Source organism: Spermophilus citellus, assembly GCF_964194105.1.
Source record: "Spermophilus citellus genome assembly, chromosome: 11".
In the NCBI taxonomy this organism is placed as follows: domain Eukaryota; kingdom Metazoa; phylum Chordata; class Mammalia; order Rodentia; family Sciuridae; genus Spermophilus; species Spermophilus citellus.
Window position 1 is genome coordinate 115,089,397 of NC_138192.1, and position 18,622 is coordinate 115,108,018.

The 18,622-nt window shown below is 39.5% G+C and overlaps 2 protein-coding genes across 11 annotated transcripts in view; one reads left to right on the top strand and one right to left on the bottom strand.

Moving 5' to 3' along the window:
• ATIC (5-aminoimidazole-4-carboxamide ribonucleotide formyltransferase/IMP cyclohydrolase) overlaps nt 1–2,924 on the top strand; it is a 33,846-nt gene extending 30,922 nt beyond the window's left edge. Inside the window, exons 14-16 of the mRNA XM_081260635.1 lie at nt 255–437; nt 2,262–2,417; nt 2,708–2,924. Of these exons, the coding sequence (XP_081116761.1) occupies nt 255–437; nt 2,262–2,417; nt 2,708–2,827 (459 nt within the window). The 3' untranslated portion in view covers nt 2,828–2,924. The remainder of the gene's footprint in view (nt 1–254; nt 438–2,261; nt 2,418–2,707) is intronic.
• Nucleotides 2,925–11,991: 9,067 nt separating this feature from the next.
• The window catches only part of FN1 (fibronectin 1), a 64,789-nt gene continuing 58,158 nt past the window's right edge, over nt 11,992–18,622 (bottom strand). For all 10 annotated transcript variants that reach the window (XM_081262294.1, XM_081262301.1, XM_081262296.1 and 7 more), the window contains 5 exons: nt 18,184–18,339; nt 16,166–16,291; nt 15,560–15,666; nt 13,057–13,170; nt 11,992–12,716 (listed from right to left, as the gene is read on the bottom strand). In XM_081262294.1, coding sequence (XP_081118420.1) covers nt 12,645–12,716; nt 13,057–13,170; nt 15,560–15,666; nt 16,166–16,291; nt 18,184–18,339 — 575 coding nt within the window. In that variant the 3' untranslated portion in view covers nt 11,992–12,644. The remainder of the gene's footprint in view (nt 12,717–13,056; nt 13,171–15,559; nt 15,667–16,165; nt 16,292–18,183; nt 18,340–18,622) is intronic.

An 18,622-nucleotide genomic window follows, 5' to 3' on the forward strand; every position in this document is an offset into this window, starting at 1 on the left:
GTCCATAAATTCAGGGGAGGGTATAAGCAAGAGAATATTACTTAGCATGTGACCTAAAAGATCCTTTAGTGGTTGCCAGAGGTTAAGATTGCCAATCTCTGGTAACAATTTTGGAAGGTGTGGCTCTTGATGTCTTGGACTCAGATTCTGATGAAATCCAGTAAGGCCATGCAGAATGATTGCTTCACTGCTGACATCCTTTGAGAAGAAAGGTTTGTTTCAGTAGGTGCTCATTTTAATGTCTGTCTTCCCAGGTTGTCGGCATCGGAGCAGGACAGCAATCTCGGATACACTGTACACGCCTGGCGGGGGATAAAGCGAACTATTGGTGGCTTAGACACCATCCACAAGTGCTCTCAATGAAATTTAAAACAGGCGTGAAGAGAGCAGAAATCTCCAATGCCATCGATCAATATGTGACTGGCACTATTGGCGAGGTAAAAGGCTTGTCATTGGGTTCTGATCAGACTGTTGTTTACCCTTTTATGTGTAATCAACTTCAATTTCATCACAAGAGAGAAGACATTTTTCTTGAAATTCTATATTGTTTACAACTGAAGCTTTTTACTGTTTTTTTTGCACCCTCCCTTACCTGTTTTATCCCCCCTCCCCTCACCCCAGTCCCTTTTGTTTTTTATGTTGAGACAGGGTCTCACTAAGACCCTCCTGTCTCAGCTTCCAGAGGGGCTGGGATTGCAGGCGTGCTGTTCTTGGTTCACTTCATCGTTTTTTATCCTTTTTTGAAACCCCAGAGCTTCTGTTTTTTTTGTTGTTGTTGTTGTTGTTGTTGTTGTTTGTTTGTTTGTTTGTTTGTTTGTTTGTTTTTAAGTTATAACCACTGGTTTAACTCTGGATGATTGTACTCCCTCTGTGGATTATAAGCTTTTCATGACTAGGATTGTTTTTTATCCATCTTGAGGTGCTGAGCATGAGGCTTTCCTGCATGATAGGTGTGTGTATCCAGCAATAAATACAATTACCTGATAGCAGGTAACTAGTGGCTTTCTTCTTGTCCCAGCACCTTTCTAACAAGCAGCATTAACAGCTCCATATAGTTTTGTTGTCTTTCCTGTTTTTAAATGCCTTCTGTTTTGAAGAAGGCATGTGGGAGGTTTTAAATTGCAAACATCAGGTAGCCTGCCAGAGGAAAGGATTTTAGCCGAGTTTCTGGACACAGCAAGTGCTTAACAAAATATCGGATGGAAAATGGATCTGGTAATCAAAAACCAGGTGTTCTTTTGAATGGGTGAATTGACTATGCTAAAGTGTCCATTCAGGACCAGGAAGCAATTCAAGTGTCATTGAAGAGTGGGGTTGCACACTGTGCCCCAAGTACTTAAAACACTCTTCTTTTTCACTTTGATACTTGGAATTTTCAGTTTGCTATTACCCAGCAAACACCTACTAACAGTCCTGGAAGAATCTTTATGTATGAATAAGAATAAAAATATGCTAAAGTCAAAACGGAAGTACCCTTTAAAATTTGAATAACTGTCTTGTCTGTGCTGCTACAACGTTATTACAGACTGGCTAATTTATACCATAGAAACTTACTTCTTATAGTTTTGGGCGTTGAGAATTCTAAGGTTAAATTGCTGACAGACTTGGTGTCTTGTGAGGGCTAATCTGTGCTTCAGTGGTGACACCTTTTGGTGCATCGCTGGCAGTGGTGGGACAGATACTGTGTCCTCACAGACGAAAGAGGCGGACTTGCCCCCTGAAGCCATTTCACAAGGTACTAATTCATGACAGCCTTCATGGCATAATGGTCCACTTCTTAGTACCACTGTGTTGGGGACTAATGAATTTGGAGTTTATACAAACATTTTAGCAACGTGAATGGTGTTTTGATTTGTCGCTATCTGACTTTATACCTGAGTCTAAAATCATGTGGAAATGTAGTGCTAGGCTGTTATCTGTTTCCTAGATTGGATATGGAGGATTGCTTTGGAAACCCTTTGGCCAATGAATTTGTTTGCTTTAGTACAGGAATGAAAAGTAGTGGATTTAACTTAAGAGATTTGAGAGCAAATATTTGGAATAAACTGATTTAGAAAGTAAAAATGATATAGACTGTATTTGGTAAACTTAGAATCACTTTTCTTCCTTAATGAAAATATTTTAAAAAACATCAAAGAACTTCTTAAAATATGTCAGTTGTGTCATTAAAATGCCCAAGTGCGTTTCTGGCCTTGTTGCTATGCTCTTCTTCAGTTAGAACTAAAGATGGTGTTGGACTAACTTGTCCTCACTCCCACCAGGGTGAAGATTTGCTGAAGTGGCAGGCGCTGTTCGAGGAAGTCCCTGAGTTACTAACGGAGGCAGAGAAGAAAGAGTGGGTGGACAAACTAAGTGAGGTTTCGCTCAGCTCCGATGCCTTCTTCCCTTTCAGGGATAATGTTGACAGAGCTAAAAGGGTAAGTAGGAATTGTGCATTTGCATAGGATTGAGCATCATGTAGAAATGATTTCTAAAGTCCTGCTTCTGATTTTTAAATTTCTTGGAGTTACATATCAAAATTGTGGCTATGTCATATAAACCAGTACTACCTAGAGGATTATTGGACTTCTCCATTTGATGTGTGTATCATCCAAATGCTGTTCTTTGGCCTGTATGAATGAGGTTTCATTGGCTTACGCTTTGTGGAGGGGGATTTTGTTTTTTGCATAAACTGGTTTTGAAAATCAATACCAATTTTTTCCTTCAGAGTGGTGTGGCGTACATTGCAGCCCCTTCTGGTTCTGCTGCTGACAAGGTTGTGATTGAGGCTTGCGATGAACTGGGAATCCTCTTGGCTCATACGGATCTTCGACTCTTCCATCACTGATTGTGTCACACCTCAGTGGTGTGCTCGTGCGTAAGGGAATAATCGTGTGAAACTTTGAAAATACCTTTTTAGAAAATAAAACATTTTAATGATTGGATCCGTGGTTTTAGATGGTTGGGTTTTATTTATCTTAAATCTACTCTTACACTGGCACTTTACGCATGGGGGTTTTTGTGCAGAGCACAGGAGCATCCCTACCTGTTGGAGCTTGGCTCATCCACAGGGTTCCCCAAATGAGACAAATCTGCCAGTGAGCCACAGAGGCTGAGCATGTGAGCAGATGACACCATCCTTGCTCCTCAAGCTTCTCTGGAGGGTTCCTCTCAGGCACGGTTTGTTGTTGTTATTGTTGTTTTAATGTTTATTTTTTAGTTGTAGTTGGACACAATACCTTTATTTTTTTTATTATGTGGTGCTGAGGATGGAACCCAGGGCCTCACACATACTAGGTGAGCGCTCTACCGCTGAGCCACAACCCCAGGCCTCAGACACGGTTTTTTATTATGCTTCTAGGTGGCATGGTGTTCTACTTCCTAAACAATCAGCAAATTATCCCCGACGAACTGGACCCTTAGAGAGAATTCATTACTAAGTTATGTTGACTCTCTTTGTGGATAATGCTAGTGCATACTTTTCTGTTATGTGGGATAGCCATAATTTTAGGAGCCCAAGATCTCCTCTTTTTGGTGTTTTTTGCTTTGTTTTGTGGGGTTTGTTTTTGTTTTGTTTTTGTTTCTTGGTGCTAGGGATTGAAGCCAGGGCTTCTTGACTACTAAGCCACATCCGTAGCCCTTTTTATTTTTACTTTGAGACAGGATCTTGCTAAATTTCTTCGGTCCTTGCTAAGTTGCTGAGGCTGGCCTTGAACTTATGATCCTTCTCACTCAGCCTCTGGAGTCACTGGGGTTGCTGGTGTGCATTACTGTGCCTAGCAGCCTCTGTCCTTTGGAACGACATAGAAAACAAAAGAGAGCTGGGCTGAGTGATGCAAGCCTGTAATCCCAGCAGCTTAGGAGGCCCAGGCAGGAGGATGACGAGTTCAAAGCAAGCCTCAGCAAAAGTGAGGTGCTAAGCAACTCAGTGAAACCCTACCTCTAAATAAAATACAAAAAATAGGTCTGGGGATGTGGCTCAGTGGTCCAGTGCCCCTGAGTTCAATCATTAGTCCCCTCCTCCCCCACAAAAAAAATGAAAAATAGAGGTCTGAGAGTGTGGCTCAGTGGTAGAGTGTATTCTTAGTATACATGAGACCCTGGCTTCAATCCCTAGCATCAAAAATAAACATTCCACGTAGTCCATATTTTGGTTCCCAGATAGACCCAACATTCTACTTTTGTACTGAAGGTTAGGGCTATGAGAGTTCAGTGCCTCCCTGAAGCAGGCAGGATGATATGTGCACGTGTCCTGCAAGTGGTGACTGCTTACTTACATCATACATCTGGTCTTCTAAAATCTTTTGGCATTGTTCCCCTCTATAGATAAATCCTACCCATTTCTCATGTCTTTAATCTATTCCCTTAGAACTTTTTAAATATTCTTCAAGGTTATCTTTTTGAGTCATTTATATATGAACACACCTTCCAACTGTTAGTAGTACTCAGCTCCATTGACACAGGCTAAGAGTATTGCAGAAAAAATATGTAACTTCAGCAGGTAGGTCATAAGACATTGCAGCCTCGGCCTTAGTGTCTTGGATGGCCTGCCACTCTGGGATGGGCCCAGGCCTTGCTGTAAGGAGGTGTCAGCAACCTGCTTGAGGAGAGAACCTTCCTTGCCAGCTGGGAAGGAGCCACCCCGAAAGGAGAGTTTCCAGCTCCAGGTTCTGGCAACACCTGGCTTCTACCTCTTGAGATGTCTGAGCCACAACTGCTCACAGGAGCATTCCATGAATTCCTGCCAACTAATAGAGATACCTGTTGGAAGTCATGGAGTTTTGGAGTAATATGCTATATTGCAATAAATAGCTAATAGATTTGGGCACGTAAATTATTAAGTATATTTTTTGTCTTTCCCAAGCTACTGATTATTTCTTTACCTTGACCAAAGGTTAATATTAAGGACATCATTTTGGGGGGGGGGCAAGTGTAGCATGGTAGAGCATCTATATAGCATATGTAGTATTAGGTTCAGTCCCTAATAATACACACACACAGAGGATATAATTATTGAAGCAGTTTTTGCTCTATTTAATACTATATTGCCTAATCATGCTTACACATGTAATTCCACCAACCATTACTATTTTGAGTTTAAAAATTATGTATTGTGCCTCCAGCCTAGGAAGTAATGTAAATGGTAATGATGGAATTTCAGTTCTTACACAGTCCTCTTTTCTGCAAATGTAAAATAGCAAGGAGAAATGGATTAACTTGGAAGAAATATACAACAGTGTTTGTGTTTTGTAGTACTATTTTAAGAATATTTGTGTAAGCATGGTTAGGCAATAAATATTCAAAAAGTATAAAAGACAAGTCATAATTTTAAAATTCTGCAACGTTGCAAAAAAGATGAATTCAGTAGGAACCATACGCACTTCAATACTCAAGCTGGGAAACAACAGCAATCTGTAGCTTCCAGCCATTGATCTTGGCCCCAAACTACTGACCTCTGCAGTGTATTGTGCTGGTAAGCTGTGGTGTTCAGTAGGTGTATGAAGTGCATCTTCAATGTGCGATAGTTTCAACTTAGAATGGGTTTACTGGGACGTGACTTCACCGTACACTGAGAAGCAGCTGCACCCTCAATACATGATCTTCCATTTCATTACTTTCTTTTTAAATATGCTCTTTGTCTCATCTATGGAGCTGTTCATTTCCAGATTTACGTTTTTCACATCTATGAATATTTCTGTGAATCTGTAATCTACTGTTATTTTGCATTTAGCCACTTTATCCTGCAAGGTCTTGGTGTGTTGGTCCCTGCACTCATATTGCCCCAGGGTGCTGGCTGCTCTGCCTGGAGCTTGAGTCAGAGTGACTGGTGCTTCCTCATCCTGGTCAGCAAGAGTTCAGGAAGGGGACTGAGGGTTGGGTGCACCTGGTGAGGAAACTGGAACCCATTAGCCTAGTCTTTCTACTGCTATTCAAACATTAAAAACCTTGAACACATCTCTGTAATCCAGCAGTTTGGGAGTCTGAGGTAAGAGGGTTGCAAGTTTAAAGCCAGCCTCAGCAACTTAGCCAGGCCCTAAGCAACTTAACCCTATCTCAAAATAGAAACCAAAATGGGCTGGGAATGTGGCTCAGTGGTTAAGTGCCTCTGGGTTCAATCCCTGGTACAAAAACAACAACAACAACCCAAACAAACAAAACCTCAAGACTGGCCAATTATAGTGGTGCAAGCATGTAATTCCAGTGACTCAGGAGCCTGAGGATGGTGGATTACACATTCAAGGCTAGCCTGGGCAACCTAGTCAGGCCTGTCCCAAAATAAAATGGCTGGGGATATCCCTGGGTTGAATTCCGCAGCATGGGAGAGGGGATGAATAAAAACAAACCCCTCAAGACTGATGTTTAAATGAAAAGCATAAGGACCTCATGCCTGTTATTTCAGTGGTAAAGAGGGGCAGAAGACCCATAAAATAAACCTGGATCAATACACTTTAAATTGGGGGAGTTCTGGGGCACAGGGAGAAGCACCCCTTATTGTTTGTATCATCCATTGGAGCCGCTCTTCACTCAGTCTGTTGCCTGGTCCTATGACACCAGGAGCACCTTCTTTTTGAAGCCTAATCAGTGTCCCTTCCTCAGAGCACAAAAACCTGAAGGGCTCTAAGCTCCCCAGTGACTTCCATTCTTAGATATTCTTTTTAAAAATCTAATTTTTTTTTTAGTTATACATGAGAGTAGACTGTTTTTTGACATCATACATACATGGAGTATAATTTCTCATTTTTGTGATTAAAAGTGATGTGGAGTTACACTGGTCATGTATCCACGGGAAAGTTAGGTCCGGTTCATTCTACTGCCTTTCCTATTTAGATATTCCTAAACCTTATTGTTGCTGAACATTGCAAGGCACAAATTTATCTAAAACAAAGCAAAACAAAACAAATTGTAAGCAATCATGGAAAAAGTGCATGAAAAATCTGTAAAGAGTACCTTTTAAACATCCATTCATCATCAGTGAGGTCATGAAATAGAACTTTGCCAGCAGCCCTGCACATTTTTGTTCTTGACCACACCTCTTCTTCCAGAAAATCAGCTGTGTGTCTTTCAGGATAAATGCCACCTTGTTTTCCACTCAGCAGCTGGGTGATCATGGGTGGGTGCCTTAGCCTCTTGGAGTTTGCTGCTTTTGTACAATGGAGGTAGATTCACTCCTTGCAGAGACTGAAGAGCTTCTGGTTAAAAGCATGTGACCTGGAGCTAATCTATCAGCTTGGAGTCCCAGCTCTATGACTCACAAGCCATGCGGACCTTAGACAATTCATTTAGCCTTTCGTACTTTCTACTTATAGGATGATGGTAACTACAATATTCACTTTATAGGATTGCTCCAAAGAGGGAATAAAAAAAAAAAAAAACTACTAAGGGCACTTGGAACATCACGTGGGACATGATAAAAGCTGTTTTTCATATTGTTTTTATGTATATGGAGGCATGGGGAGTAGTGGGAGATGATATTAATTTATGGGTATTACTATCAAAAATAGTGTGTATTTTTGGATATTTTTACTTACATTTCAGATTGGTAACCAGAAAGTGCCTGAGTTCTTTCAACCTTCATCTATTCTGTTTTTTACTTCTTAGAATAAGCACAGGGATATAAAAGATACTTTCTGTAAGTATATTTTTCTTTATCAAGATAAAATCACATGAAGTTTACCATTTTAACCATTTTGAAGTATACAATTCAGTGGTTTTAAGTATATTCACAAAGCTGTGCAGCCATCACCACTATCTAGTCCCATAATATTTTCTCTGTCCTAAAAAGAAGCTTTGTTTCTATTACTCATGCTCTCCCATTCTCTCTTTCCCCAGCCTTAGGCCACCACTTATCTGTTTTCTGTTTCTATGGGTTTGACCTATGCTGGACATTTTCAAATGGGGTCACTTAGCATAATGTTTTTGCATCTAACTTTCACTTTGTATAATGTTTTGAAACTTTGAGTTGCAGAGTATACCAGTACTTTATTCCTTTTTATGGACAAATATCCCATCACACGGATACACCACATTTTGTTTATTCATTCAGTTGATAGACATTTGGGTTGTTTCTACTTTTTGGCTGATATGAATAATGTTACTGTGAAAATTTGTGTACAAGTTTTGATCCAAACTTATATTTTCATTTCTCTTGGGTATTTGGAGTTGAAATGCAAGATCATATGGTAAGTCTATATTTAGCTTTTTGAGATGCCACCAGACTGTTTTCCAGAGCAGCAGCCCCATTTTCCTTTCTACCAGCAATGTAGGAGGGTTTCAATTCCTCCACCAGAGCAGGATGCTTTTGAGTCAAAATAGCTTTTCGGTGTGTGTTAGTTTTTCATTGATGTGATCAAATACCTAACAAGAATGATTTAGGGGAAGAAAAGTTTACTTTGGTTCATGGTTTCAAAGAATTCAGTCCATCCAGGGCTGACTCCATTTCTCTGGACCCAAGGTGAGGCAGAACGTCATGGTGGAAGGGTGCGGTAGAACAGCCCTGCTTGGTTCAAGGCAGCCAGGAAGCAGAGGGAGAAGGGGCAAGGGGCCACAGAGAAGATAAACTCTTCAACGGCACACCACAGAGATCCACCTTTCCAGCCATGTCCCGCCTGCCCACAGTTACCACCCAGGACAGTATTCCTTTCAAATTACTAATCCACCAAATGGATTAATCTGCTGATTAGGTTTCAGCTCTCACAGTCTATAATCATTTTATCTGAAGATCCCTGCATTGATACAGGAGCTCTTGGTGGACACCGCCTAGCCAAGCCATAACACAGTATTGGGTTGTTGAGCATTTTGCAACCAATGCTGAGACAGAGACTGGCAGTTTACATTTAAAGTCCTGACTAGTGGTCACCTGGCAAAGGTAGTGCCTCCTTTCTGGAAGGAAATGGCAATTTCCAAAGTACTTTTATACAGCGAGCTCCTTGGAAGAATTCCTGATCTTCAATTTGTTTGACCTAAGGGAGCCCACTGTGGTGCACAGCACACAGGACGGGTGACTCCAACCCTGGAGTGCAGAGTGCTTCCTGTGACTTCCTGCCATCCCCAACCAATGCTAATTTCAAAGCCTTTGGGAGACTCCACATAAAAACTGTTTTAGAGATAAACTTAGCTTCTAGAATTGTTAAAATCCATATGTCTCTAAAGAGTAAGTAAAAAAAGAATTCAAGGTAATGTAAAACACACTTTAATATCTATATCTGGCTCTACTGAGGAATGTTAAAAAAGGAATTTTCCATTTGGGGCTTTTAGCTTCTGAAGCACCATTTCTCTTGCTTTTTTATTACACACGACATTTTCTTCTCCTTATTTGTAATTTATATAGATTTTTGTTTGCAATTCAAATTGAATCTTATTTTAATGAGATTATGGAATGGGACAACATGATCATGAAAACAATTTGCATTGCAAACATAAGTGCCATCACTCTTGAAAAGAACTTTCTTAGTCTAAGGTCATCTGTACGTGCTTCTGCTTTGCCGACCTTGTGACAATCTTAAAATATCCCCAAACACGAGGAGTCCCAACAGGAAACTTTTTTTTTTTTTTTTTTAAAGCAGCATTGTATTCCCTGAAAATGAGACTTTTAAAATTGTAGCCTGCCACTTTCCCTACCACAGTAATGGGAACTTACTGAATAGGAAGCAATTTCAGCACTTAAATGTGCTGATGTGATGTTTCTTAATCACTTTAATGAGTTTCATACAACTAGAAATGGAATAGAATTTTCAATGGAAATATAATTAAATAGAAAAAGTCATTTCCTAAACTTGTAATATCCACCTGATTATTTCTCTATTCACCTCCCTAGAAAGTGTGCCTTACATACATAGTGATATTATTATAGGTAATTTGCATAATTCTTTTAGGTCATTAGATCTGAAAACAATATTAATACACAACAAATTTTACTACAAATCAAGCACAGCAAGGCACCGTAAAACTTAAAAACCTTTATTTTTCTTTTTAAAGCCTGATAATATTTATTACTTTCACCTGGTTTTCCTCCCATTTGTTGCCTAAATCCAGATTGGTCTTTTAATTACGTCTTTTTGATCTGCCTTGCTTTAGAGAATTCTCAGTGGAAACAGTCACATGAGTCAATTAAAAACTGTAATAGATGTTTGGAAATACTTAGTTTTTGTTTTGAATGATTTTGCCGAGAAATGGTTAATAAAAAAAGACTATTATACATGTCTTGCATTGTAATGCCCAGACAGAAAAGAGCATTTATATTTACTTGATTTGTTCTGAGTTTAATTCATAAGTTTACTATACTGCTTTTGAAAATCCAGTAGATTGTTTCTTAAAATAATTTATATTTGTTTATTCTTTTTAGATACATGACAGTAGTGTGTATTTTGACATATTATACATACATGGAGTATAACTTGTTTTAATTAGGATCCCATTCTTGTGGTTGTACGTGATGTGGAGTTTCACTGATGGTGTATTCATATGTGAACATAGGAAAGTTATGTTAGAGAAGATCCAGTAGACTTTGTTTTCAGATATAAATACCTTTTAAGTTTAAGCCGAGGTGCTGCTTGGTCCCTCACCTATGAGGGTTTGCTTTCTCTTGGGCAGGCGTCTTTGATAGAATTACCTACTGTACACTGTGTAGGTTGGTCCTAGGTCCTAGTCTTCTCTTCCATGAGCAGGGGTGACCCACTTATGTCTGAGAGTCATTTAATATCACTTTGATCTGTGTTTTTCGTGTTGTTTTAATAGACATGGAACAGCTAGGCTGTAACTGGTAGACTGGTAAAGCTGAAAGATTAGTGATATTAAATAGATATCTGGAGTCTGGGTCTGTATATTGCTAAGGAAAACTCATCTGACCTGTAGTCTCTATAAAATCTCCCCAAAATGAGATACTAAATGTCAAAGCATTTTATAAACTAAATCAATTCAAATGTGTATATAAAAACATGCTTCCTGAATTTTTATTAATTATTAATCAACTATTTCCTATGCCATGATTTACTATTCTGAAAGTGAGATTTTTAAAGGGTTTCTCCTTCCCTCCCTCCCTCTCTCTCTCTCTCTCTCCCTCCCTCCCTCCCTCCCTCCTGGAGATTTAACCCAGAGGTGCTTTACCACGGAGCTTACATCCCTAGCACCTAGCACTTTTGTTTTGAGAGAGAATCTCACTAAATTGCTGAGGCTGGACTTGAACTTGATCTTTGTGCCTCAGATTCTGAAGCCACTGGGATTGGAGGCATGCGCCAACATGCCCAGCTTCTTCTCTTTTCTTTCTTTCTTTTTTTTTTCATGGTACTAAGGATCAAACTCAGGGCCTCATGCAGTCTACCAAGCATTCTGCCACTGAGCTATACCCCCACCCCTGAATGTCATATTTAATCCCAGAGTTTTGTTGCTTCCCCAAGGTGAAATTGAAAAGGAAATGATCTTTGCAGACCATGAGTAAGGCAACTGTTGAGATGGTAGTTTATCAAGTCATGATAAAGTGTCAGTCGACATGAATTAAGACAGATTGGATGAGGTTATTATACCGTGGGGATTCCCTAAGACAAAGCTACTTGAATAGTAGAGTACAGGGAAGTACTAACAGCTCAGCTATCCTTTTATTTTCCTCACAAGTAATCTGTTTGAAAAGATGTTTATTCAATGAAGGAAGGAAAGGAGGAGAAAGAGGAGGAGGGAGGGAGGGAAGAATAATAATGCTTAGAAAAAAGCAACTAAAGGTTTTTTCAATTATGCTTCTGAAGTGCTAGCTGGCATGTTTCATAAAGATGAGAGGCTACTTAAATCTGTTAAGGGAAAAAACATAAATCTCTCTCTGCTCTTGAAGAGTGGAGAAATGACAAAAGTGAATCTGTTTTTGCAGCAAAAAGCAGAAAGCCTTGTACAGAAGTAACCCAAGAATTAAAGAGCCTTGCATGTCAGAGCTATCTAAATGTTCGGTGAATTGAAAAGAAAAAGAACATTCATGGTGATTATTATTTCCTCCCCAAATACCTTATATAAAAAGAAGTGGCCTCCAAGTTGTGGAATGTAAATCTTTTATTAAAACAGTTGTCTTTCCACAGTAGTAAAGCTTTGGCACATACAGTATAAAAAATAATCACCAACCATAATTATACCAAATTTCTCTTGTCAACCGCATACCAAGTGTCTTCAATACAATTTTTTTCTGTATAAAAATACTGAGAAAAATTGATAAATAACAGGTAAGAGAAAGACACTTCTAAGCAACTGTTAGAATCATTTGGAAGAAGTGAGTACTGTGGATATTTTAAATATCACAGTAGCAAGGACACGCCATTCCTATAGTATTGTGGGCCAGACAATTAAATGAAAGCAGAAGTGTTTGGGCAACTTTCCTATTTAAAATTTTGGTAACATTATTCAATACATTATGCAAACCAAATCAGACCGAGAATCATTTCATTTAAAATACTGAGCAGTATTGACGATTCTGAAGCAGAACAGGCAACATACTGCCCTCATTTACGAGAAAAGTCTCAAAACACTTCCCAGGGTGATGCTTGGAGAAGCTGTGAGTTGAGCTGAAGCTGGAGTCTCCAGAGCAAAAGGCTAAGAAAGAAACAAACATTCAAAGATGGGATCTGCTAACATCACTCGACTTCGGATAGACCATGGCAGACATAGATGCTTGTTCCGTTGGGTTGCAAATATTACTCTCTGGAATCTTCTTTGTCAGCCTGCACATCTAAAGGCATGAAGCACTCGATTGGGCAATCAACATTCTGTTAATGGAAGAAGAAGAGAATCAGTAGCAAATACTCTAAAGTATATGGGGGTGTGGGTGGGAAGGGGAGACTTGTGACAACTGTTCATGGAAAGGAAACTTTCTAGTTTGAAGAGCCCAGCCATCTACTGAGCAATGAGAGATGTTCAAAAATTCAATGATGCTTTAGGATACAGTATTCCACACAAGTCACTTAAGAGATCTTTAAAAACAAACAAACAAACAAACAACAACAACAAATATTTGGTTCATTCAGAAGAAAGGAATTTGCAGAAAGAGATTCCCTGTCATGCACCCAGTTACATTTAGGGAGAGTCTACAGGGGCAAATGGACTTACAGTGTTTGTTCTCTGATGATATCTCGGTGTATACTGGTTGGGGGAGTGACCTGAGGAGGGGCCTTCAGGAACAGTTGAACCACCTGGTCTGTAACAGTTGTCACAGAGCCAGCCCTGGAGGAGAGAGATGAAACAAATGGAGCTTAGGACAGACAACCCAAGGACATCATAATTAGTGCTTGAGTTAAGAATTTCAGCTCTTGTGCATTGGTCAAATAAAAGCAGTTAATCACTAAAGAAGCACTGATGAGAATCTCATGCATTTGCAACTCTTGGAATACATTTTGGTTTATCACCAAAGCTCACACTAGTCTCTACATACACTGTCTTTCTCCTGGAATTTCCTCTCTTCTCTTCCTATCTAAATCCCACTCAGTCTGCTAAGTCTGATTGCAGTCCCAACATCCTCAGCAATATATTTTTTTTTAATACTAGATGATGGAAGAGATTGTTTCAAAGAATCCTAGAGCTTTTAAAAGAGACTTGAGACCACATGGACACATACCTTCATTATACAGCAAAGGAAATAGAGATCCAGAGGAGAGGAGTGGCTTGCTGGGAGGGAGAAGGAAGTCACACAATGGGCCATGGTTTGGAGCTGCCACCATGGATTGGGCTGACTCTAGCCAAGGTCTTTCTAGCATCGTATGGCTACTCCCTTCCTAAACCACCCTGGCCAGTAACATGGAAGTCTTGCCTCTGGCCAGCAACAGAGTGGAGCATAGGAACAGACCACGCTACACCAGTAAAGCTCTCTCAGATTTTTGCCTGAAGTGTGAGGAAATGAGAGTTCTCTTTCTCTGTTCCTAAATTGGGAGACGGTAAAATTGAAGCTGGTCATGGATGTCACCAAAAGCAGGGAATCTACTAGAAAAGAAAATGTAGCCCAAGAGCAACAGACTCCAGATGCCATGGTGGGAGCTGCCCCTCAAGCTGGTAGATACAGAACTTTTCAGTTATGGGGGATATTTTTGCCCACTTAACTTGAACAGGACTTTCCTCTTGCAACCCAAAGAACACTAATATATTCTTTCTTATTTTTTTAATATATTTTATACATTCTTTCATATCTTTCATATATTCTAGACATTTTCCATTTTGTAGCCTACTTCCCATAACACCTAACATAATACAGGTCAATGCCTACCTACAGAATCAGGAATGTTCCTACCCCTGTCATAAGTGGTTCTTTGAGCACTTTGGAACAGAATAGGGGTCACAGAGGAAAGGTTTCACGTTCATTAAGTAACAAAGAGACTGAAGTGTGACCAATGTCTACTTCCCAATAAATTCTCCTTTACAGATTTTTATACCAAGATGACTGAGTTCTATGATCAGTCTTTATGAGAGAAAGAGGGGAGGGTTTGAAAGAAAGAGACCAACTTCACACACTAGGGATGGAATCAGATCAGTTTCCTTGGGCTGTGTCCCTTGGTAAGGTGATGCAGAGAGAACCCTGAAGAAGCTTCCCTGTTGCCAGATGAATCTCCCCAAAGTACATTTTCCTTCATGCTCATTTTCTTCTTGTGCATCTGTAACTGGTTAATGCCAAATATATCATGCTGTGGACCTCGCCTGGGGTGGAAGCATGTTTCCTTCCCATAGGTCAGAATTTGGAGCGCTGTTAGGAAAGGCATGTCTCCATTGAAAACGAAGGACTATGACCTTCCATTACTTTCCAGTTACAAGAGTCATTTCCCTTTGAAATTTCACTTATTTGGGAAAGGCACAGCATTCTGTTGTTACAATGAAGGAGGGCATATATTAGAAATAGCTGAGGAGTACTGGCTTAAGTAGTGGATTTTTTTGCCATCTAATTTCTGACAACAAGGCACTTAGGGAGAGGTTTGGTTCACTGGAGCCCACCTGGGCCAGTTCATCCTATCCCTGGGGTTGTGCTTACTGACTTTCTGCTCCCTCAACCAAATCTCAGCCATCCCAAGTCCAGCCAGTTTATGCTTCTCTTTTCCATAAAACCTTTCTTGCTGACTCCAGTCTAGCCAGAACTGTATTTGTCAGACTCAACTCAAAAACCTTCCTTAATTAGCTTGATTTTAAATACATACTAATTTAATTTCTGACTATATCATTAAGTAAGAGCCATGACCACTTCTCATTTCCTGTTTGTCCCATTTACTTAACACATTAGTACAGCTAATACAAGGATATATTTTTGGACTGAGAGAGGGCACAAAGTGGAATTTTCTTAGACCCAAAGTATTATTTGAAATATTTCACAACAAGGCCACAGGGAAATTGTCCATCAGCATAGAGCTGGCTCCTCAGTGCTCCATAGCAGGTAACACTTCCAGTGCTGAAGAACAGAACAGCCTGAGAAGAGCAGGCATGGGGAGGGGCTGTCTGCCATCCTCAGGGAGGATGCTCCAGAGTCTTATCAACTCTTCATAAGAGGCACAGAGGCACCTTGTACACAGCATGTAAATACAAGAGCCTCCTCTGTGTCCTATCTAAATTGCAGGGAACCTGGCACATCCCATCTTACCTGCTGGCCTCCAAAGCATGTGCAGGAACAAATGGCACCTAAAAATTCCTTCTGCCACCGTTCTCCCACCTGGTAAACCTTCCCATCATCGTAGCATGTTGTCCCATCTACATGCAGGCACAAATCAGAAGCACATGTAAGACCAAGAACAGCAATGCAGACTCAGCTTGATACAAGGGTGGGTTCTATTTTATCCTAAATTTGTATCATCAAAGTCCAAATTACACAAATTTATATGAATCATCATAAGAGAGGTACTACTCCTCAGATCTTAAGGCAGCATTTCCACAAACTAGATCTAATAAGTTCAATGGAAATCATACTTTAAAAGTTGAATTGACAGACCAATAGAGACTTCTTCCACCATTTTCACTGCAGATAATGATCAAAATACTCAGAAAAGTGCTAAAGTGGCCTGTAATAACATTCCATCATGACTCCTTTTTGAGGCTCGACTCCACTTTTCCAAATCAAAAGATGAACAAAGCCTCTGTTCAAACCTCAAGGGGACGTAAAGTCTCCAGTCCATCCTGCGAATGGGAGTTACAGCCCATAATGGAAGTGGGTGTGCCAATAGAGCTCTGGAAACCATTCTCAATGACGTACCGGGATCGCACTTGAATTCTCCTTTCCCATTGCCCAGGCACGTGCAGCTCAGCATCTCGCCGTTGTCTGCCCTGTGAGTCCACTTCTCCCCAATCTTGTAGTTCACACCATTGTCGTAGCACCATTCTGTGTGGGTGGGAAAATCACAGGCAGAGTTATTTGTGTTCTGACTCTCAAGAGAAAAGCACACCTGGATATAGGATTTTAAAATCCACACATCTGGAAAGAATGACAAGTTAAAGGTCACAATCCCTACTGTGAACTGATTCTTCAGTTGGACTTAAAAGTATAGTTTCTACTATTTATTATTTTCTAGGCCATTTTAAGGCACTCCACAGTAATCATGTCATAGCACTTGGTCAATGATTTCCATTTGAATTTTCGTTAAGGTTTCAAATTGTGGCAAATGAAAGCAGGATCAGAGTAGTCTTTTGGGAATATATATATATTTTTTTTTAAAAAAATCAGTTTTGGATTTGCAGAGACCTTAGATACAAAGAAGTGCAATGAAACAGATCAGCATTTTCTTTTTGCCATGACCTCTTGCATGTAAGTTGAAAGAAAGAATAAACATAGATGACAAAACAATGATAAACCCTGGCTATCATCCCTACAAATAGAGACCTGGTGCTGAAGAGGATCCACAAGTCCTATCCCTTTACCATATGTAAAAGATGACTTTTAGTCTCTGAGATTTATACTAAATAGAACACACTTAGGAAGTTTACATCAGAATGCATTTTTTCTTCTAATTTTTAAAATCAACAATTCACAGGATGGACTGGAATTTTCTTCCTCAAATTGGAAGAAAAGGCATTAAACAACTATGACATTCAAGCAAAGAATATGTAAGTTGATCTAAAGACTCTCATAAACAACCTTAGAGTTCTGCTCCCACAATTGCACCTAATACACAGAAAAAAAAAATAGGCAGACTTTTAAAAAGTAGTTCATTTTCAGAAGTTAAAAACCAACCACCTCATTGCTGCCAAATGTTAGCACATGCAACTCTACTACAGTGCACGCCCATACTTCTGCTCAGCCTCCCAATTTTATATACCATTTTCAGGTGGCCAAGCTCAGAAGTCTACACTGTAAAAATCAGTTGGCTTTTGAATTTCAATCTGGATTAAGCCATTTCATGTGTACAAGTCAACTAAAACACTTTTAAGAAATCTTTAAAAATCTGTTCTGTTTTACTTCCATGAATATGATTTCTGTAAAAGTCGATAAAAGGCTTGTTTATATGGTATAATGATTAACACCTGTAAAAATGAACCAATGGTCAATAATGATTATATCTCCTAAAATCAAAGGATAAGTGAAAGGTTATAAATTCTAATACTAACTCTCAAAGCACAATAGATAAATCCTAGGATCACTGTAATCTGAAATATTAAAATCTCTATAATTTGAAAATCAAATATTTTTTGGTGAAGTGGCTTTTAAATTATGGACAAGTAGAATATCTGTACATTTTCCTTTACATTACTAGCAATATTCAAACTATGTGGCTGGTGTGTGTGTGTGTGTGTGTGTGTGTGTGTGTGTGTGTGCACATATTCAATGTGTGTATTTGTGATGTGTGTGTATAATGTGAAAGTGTGTGTGTAGTACATGTGTATGTTTGATCTGTGCTAAATGAGAATGAGTATGAATCATCACCTTGAACCACATTCAACACTAAAGATTAAAAGAGAATTGAGGTTTCTCTGACTGGTACTCTCAATGAGAACTGACTCCACTGAGTTTGACTTAACAGAAAATTTCAAAAGCATCACCAACAACTTGCTTTAATCAGTAATTGTATTAGCATATGAGTTGAAATGAAGCAATATTCAACAAGTAAAATTTCCCATCATTTTTCAATGATGCAAAATGTTACTTTGAGTCCAACAGTTGTCTCAAATGTTTGGAAGAGCTTGTGTCTACCAAACATGACTCCTTGGTACGTTAATGCAAATGTATGGAACTGGAGGAGATGGAGGAAGAGTGGATGGTCAGAGAAAGCTACTCACTAGATGAATCGCATCTGAAATGCCCACTGCCAAAGCCCAAGCACTGGCACGTGAGTTTAAAACCAGTTTCAGATATTCGCTCCCATTCGTCTCCAATGTCATAATGGGAAGCCGAGTAGGGGTCAAAGCAGGTATCATCAATAGGTTGGTTTGGGCCTATGAGCAAAAGGAAGAAAAAGCAAGAGAGACATATTATTGGTGGTTTGGAAGAAGAAGAAGAAACCAGAACATTATATACAATGACTTAATCTAACAGAAAAATTCCGGTAGCTCTAAAATTCCATCTGCTCTATGGATGCATCAGCCAGTCTCATAAATGATGTAAAGGTGTAGCCAATGGACACTTGCCACCAGCATCTGAAAAAGAGCCCATCTTTCACTTTTGTCTTTAATTGTAAAAATGATCATTTCTGGTAAATCTACTTTATAGAACATGGAA